This window comes from Lotus japonicus, chromosome 2, assembly GCF_012489685.1.
Source record: "Lotus japonicus ecotype B-129 chromosome 2, LjGifu_v1.2".
Taxonomy (NCBI): Eukaryota; Viridiplantae; Streptophyta; class Magnoliopsida; order Fabales; family Fabaceae; genus Lotus; species Lotus japonicus.
This window is the reverse complement of record NC_080042.1, coordinates 70,555,592-70,561,591: the sequence shown is the minus strand read 5'-3', so window position 1 is coordinate 70,561,591 and position 6,000 is coordinate 70,555,592. Positions and strand designations below refer to the sequence as shown.

The 6,000-nt window shown below is 37.5% G+C and overlaps 1 protein-coding gene across 1 annotated transcript; it reads left to right on the top strand.

The window, feature by feature from the left end:
• The first annotated feature begins 1,221 nt into the window (after nucleotides 1-1,221).
• Nucleotides 1,222-2,417, top strand: LOC130735608 (F-box/kelch-repeat protein At3g23880-like). Its single transcript, XM_057587538.1, has 2 exons — nucleotides 1,222-1,941; nucleotides 2,014-2,417. The coding sequence occupies exons 1-2, from the start codon at nucleotides 1,222-1,224 to the stop codon at nucleotides 2,374-2,376; spliced, it is 1,083 nt and encodes a 360-aa protein (XP_057443521.1). The 3' UTR covers nucleotides 2,377-2,417.
• Nucleotides 2,418-6,000: the final 3,583 nt, after the last annotated feature.

Here is a 6,000-nt window from a genome sequence, read left to right as displayed (position 1 = left end):
GCGCTGCAACTCTCTCCTAAGGAGAGTGTGACATACAGTGAAAGCCCTTATCTATACACTATTGCAAGATTCAGAGATCAAAGCAAGACGACTTTCGACGTAGATCCCCCACATTTTCAATTCTCTACAGGTGCGAAATCAGATTTTATATAATTGGTTTTCTATAATCATATCTGAATTATCATTTAGATCTTGCATTTGGTATCACAGACATTATGTATGACTTTTAGACTCAAATTTGTTATTTGATGGCCCCAAATTCTTTTAGAATCAATTTATTCAGGTAGATCTTGCATGAGTGGTTTATCCTGATATTTATTCTTATAGTGATTACAATTTAGGGTAGCCGCCTTTCAAATTGCTTTCCTGATCAATGCTCGGATACTTTTCTTAGGGTAGGAGTGGGTGGTGGTGGGTGCTTTGGGGTTTTTGATTTTTGGTTATGGGGAATTCTCTTCTTTGCCTGACTTTGGGGGTTATTCTTTGTTAGGTCGGGTTGTTTTGGGTTTTGCTGATTTTTATCCATTTTGGATGAGGGTTGTATATCTCTCACAATCTTATCCTCATCAATATAAGATTTTGCGTTCGAAAAAAAATAACAATTATAATTTAAGTGAATAGAAATCACATTTACAAAATTAAGAATCGAGATGGCAAAGAAAGTTACCCTTGGAACTATGAATTCATGTGAGTGATTTTCCTCAAAGTTGTAATTATGATCACTCATTCTTGTGACTTATTGGTTTGTACGTCCTTAGAAAATGTTAGGAGAATCTAGAAAGATCATGTTTGATGTATATGGATTTGTTTTCTTTTGACTAGCATGAAGTATATGTTTTGGAGATGCTTGATTCAAGGTTAAATTAGTTATCTAGAGTGTAACATAATATTGTTAAACTTGTTGAGATTGTCATTCTAGTAACCCACACATTTTATGGCATTTATCATATTTTTTCCAAGCGTTGTTGGATATTTCTTTTATGGAAATATGGAGTTAACATATCATACATCATATTATTTTGATAACTGAGATCATTTTGGACAATGCATTTAAAAGATTAATACTATTGAATGTTGATTGTTGATCATGTCCATATAGGAAGATTGCGAAAGAAGGAAGAGTACCATAGAAGGAAGAGGCCACGTTGCTTTATCCTATCTCTATATAAAGTTATAACATTTCAGACTTGAAGCTACAAAGTGATCAAGTGCACCAAAATGATGAGAAACAGTAGCAGCAATGGACTAGTAAACATGAATAAAAGGACCCTCAATCTGCCTGAGGAATTGATAATTCAGATATTGTTGAGGCTGCCAGTAAAGTCCATTGTGCGTTTCAAATGCGTTTGTAAGTCATGGCTTTCACTCATCTCTGACACCCACTTTGCAGAATCAAATTTTAAACTTGCTGCCACCACACCCACCCACAAGCTTTTGTTCATAGCAAATTCTGCTCCAGAAACTCGATCTGTAGACTTAGATCATGATGCACTGTCTCTTAATTCTTCTGCTTCCACTACAGTAAAACTTAATTTTCTGCAGCTTCCTCCATCATCTTATTCTAGTCTTGGCATTGTTGGTTCGTGTAGAGGGTTTCTGCTTCTGAATTGTAACGCAAATATATTTCTTTGGAATCCATCCACCGGTGTTCACAATCAAATACCTTGTTCACCTATTGCATCCAATGTGCATGCCTACCTATATGGTTTTGGGTATGACCCATCACAAGATGACTATTTGGTTGTTCTAGCATCCTATGAAAGAAACACAGCTGATTTGTTAAAACATTTGGAGTTTTTCTCATTGAGAGCTAATGTATGGAAAGAAATCGAGGATACCCATTATATGAATGCCGGTTTTTATTGGAACGGATGTGATCCTAGAGTTGGGTCGCTCTTGAATAATGCTATTCATTGGGTGGCTTTTCATCATGATACAGTGGTGAATCATATTATTGCATTTGATTTAATTGAAAGGAGAGTTTCTGAGATACCACTGCCAGATGATTTTGAGCATGAATCAATAGATTATGAATTGTGGGAATTTAGAGGGCTTCTAAGTCTGTGGGTTCATCATGAAGAGGATGATACAGTTAATATATGGGTGATGGAGAGGTACAAAGTTCAGTCATCTTGGGTTATTACTCTTGTTGTATCTTTTAGTGAAATTCCCACTCAATACTTTTCCCCAATATGCTCTAGGAAAAATGGTGACATTGTTGGAACAGATGGTGATAAAGGACTGGTGAAGTATAATGACAAAGGACAGCTACTAGAGCATCACTCTTATGATGAATATCCTTATGTTTCCCTAGCCATGTATACAGAGTCTCTGCTTTCACTCCCTGTTGTTGGTGATAGAGAACTAGCAAGCTGAAAATGTGTGACAAGAACAAACAAGAAGAATGCGGTTGTGTAATATCATGTATGCCTTTTAGAATGAGGTTTCTCTTTTTATTTGCATTATTGTGATATACAATATTGATGAAATTTAAGTTTTCTTAACTCTTTTTAAAAATAACTTTTATGTTTTCCTGATGGTTGACTCTGAATCTTCAAATTAGTCCCACAACCAACTCTTGAAGGGTGCTGGAACCCTTCTTTCGAGCACACACATCGGCAAAATCTGATCGATCCATCATTTCTAGAACAAAACACTTGACCAATTTAGACTCCAAAACCCACATATGCTGCATATCAGGGCCGGCCCTGGGTTTGTGCAAGCAGGCCCACAGCCCAGGGCCTCCAAAAAGAAGGGGCCCAAAAAAAATTCGAATATTTTTTACAGCGGTTATCCTTAAAGAACCGCTTTAAATAATCCATCTTTTACAGCGGTGAGATCTACAAGGGGTCCGAACCGCTGTAAAAGGTCAAATTTAACAGCTGTAAAAGGTCTTTTTTGGCGTAGTGTTCCCATTAAACTTTCTCCAAAAAAAAACTAATTTAGGGATCTGTAACACCCCGGTTTCTCAACTGAGGAGTCACATTAGTAACCTAACAAAGTCTAAGGACTATTTCGTATTCCTAAGAAAACACGATAATTTTTTTCTTTTCAAAACAACTAAACACAGTTTAATACATAACATAGTCTTAATTAAACAACTCGTTCCCGACATATAATAATAGTTTCTTACAATAGCATAAGCAAGTTTCCAAAATAAGTACGCACACTTAACAGTGGCGAAAACAAAGTTTTAGTAACAGAGTTTTCAGATAACGAAGAAGACTCAAGCATATACTACTAAGAGGAAACTATACAGCTTCTTCCATCCTTGCTCCGCCGGTTACTATCCCTTCTCCATCTCAGCATGGCTAAGCATCGCCAGAAGACTCTTCATCGCCTAATAGCGTTAAGCGCCCAAATAACAAGTAGCAAATAGAAAGGGTAAACTCCATGCAACTGCCACGTATAAAGGAGAAAAACATGCTAATCAAATTTAAGTGCATATCATGACACATAAACTAGCAACTTAATTCAAGATAGATGACAACATATATCCAGCAACATAAAATCAACAATACGAACTTAAATCAGTTATCCACGAAAACACCAATATCAATCGACCAAATAACGTCTCGCAAGACGGGACAATCTCGTGGGACAATATCCACCACACTGCACTTAATAACGTCTCGAAAGACGGGACGATCATGTTGGACAATATCCACCACACTGCACTTAATAACGTCTCGAAAGACGGGACGATCATGTGGGACAATATCCACCACATCGTCACTTCAAAAACTCCAAAACATTCAGATAAATAAGCTATCAATATATATCAAGACATATATCAACAACATCAACAACATATATTTGAATCAGATAATAAATAATCAACAATATATAATTAAAGCAGATATAGCATAATTAACAATATATAATTAAAGCAGATATCAACATAATCAACAATATATAATTAAAGCAGATATAAACATGATCAACAATATATAATTAAAGCAGATATAAACATAATCAATTGTTAGTGTCCTATAATGCGACTATATGCTTCTACCAATATGGATCGATCAGCAACATCTCTCAAGACGGGACGATCACGTGGGACAATCACCACCACACCGCCACTTAACGCCACAATGGACGGGACAATCACGTGGGACAATCACCACCACATTGCCACTTTAGGACATCTCGAAAGATGGGACGATCACGTGGGACAATATCCACCACATCGCCACTTTATAACGCCTTGAAAGACGGGACAATCACGTGGGACAATCACCACCACATTGCCACTTCAAGTTCAAGCCCTAAATGTCAAGTTAGTCAACAACAATCCTCAACCTCAGTAATCTTTCAATCAACAATTTCAAGTCAAGTCAAGTATCAACAATAACCATCTCTTATCTACTAGAAAGCAGTAATGACAGAAACCAGTAAACGGCCGAAGCCTCTCAGAAAACGGAGACACACGTCTCAATAAGTTTACTCGGCCGAAGCCTCCAGAAAACATTTTCCCAGTTCAGCATAATAATCAAAATCAAATGCCAATCCATATAAACATCTTCATCTCAAACGCATGCAGTGCGATAAATACATGCAAGACTCAAGGACACTCTAAAACTAAGTTACCCTTACCTACGCGAGTAGAAGTTGTGCATGGAAGTTGCGAACCTAGAACAAGGAAACACAATCATCAACACAAGCCCTACTAGAAGCAATCAATCTAATAACACTAATCGAAATCGGAAAGAAAGCTTTAAAGCTTTGGAGTTCCTATATAAGCACGAATTGACAACAGAACTTCGTTCGCTAAAACGCGCATAACTCGAGCTACAGAACTCGGAATGACACGAAACCACAGCCAAAATTTCGACAACAGAAAGGGCTACGCTATGGCTCAGGTCATACTAACCCAAAAATTATTTTTGGACACGGTACAGCTCCAAAAAGTTTCGGCCACTTTAGAAAATAGGGTTTCAGAACTTTTTCTCCGATCTAATATAATTCCTAGGTATTCGTAGGTGATATCTAGGCCAGGAAAACTCTCAGAAAAATTATCGGATCGAAAACTAGAACAGGTGTATTTTGGTCAAGATTTTTAGCTCGGAAACTCAAAATCGGAATTTCGAAAAATAAATTGGATGAGGTCGATGCCCACGACGTTTATGACAACTAATCCTACTGACGCTAAGCTCAGTCGAGAGTTTTTGATTCAAAAAGCGGAACCTCAGCATAAAAATGGGTTTTTGAGCAGAATTGAAGTTCTGCGGCGATTCGACGAGATTTGGCGAAATGTAATCCGCTAAACATGCTCTTGGGCATGCAGGGAACAAGTTTACAGAGAGAAATCAAGTTATTTGGACAGTTTTACAAAAAGCTCAAAACTTTGAGCACAGAAAGACATAGAGAAAAGCGACAGAATTTACGATCAGAGGTAAGGAAAAGCATCAGTACCTCGAGGCCTACGTATAGCAACTGTCAGTGTGACGATCAGTCAAGGATTGCAAAAAGCTCTTCTCCCTCTTCTCCTCAAGCTCACCCACTGCCAAAGCATGGAAAAAGATGAAGATATTTCAAATTTTGGCTATTTATAGATTGGTCAAAAACGCGGCAAAACAAATATTTCCCGATTCCGATTTTTCCTGTGCAATACTCCGTGAATTCTGAGTGGGTTTCCGATATCAAGTTTCCAGAACTTGAATCAAGGTTTTGGAATAAATGAAACGATCCAAAAAGCGGTATGAAATAATTCAACCCGAAAAACTACTTTTTTCAAGGAATGTCAGATGCAGAAACTTCCTTCTGAAGAAAGATTGGAAACATCGAAAGAAATGGGTGCACGCGTGTGGAATCTTCATTTGAAGCTCCGAATAGAAAAAGTCTTCATCAACATTTTACTTTAAGGTTCTTGAGCTATCAGGAACTCGGTTTCGGCAAACTTCCGAGAATCGAAATCGATCGAAACACTCGTCATGGAAAGGAATAAGAGAAGTTCTTATATTCCTCTGAATATTTTTGAATATCGTTTCTACAGTG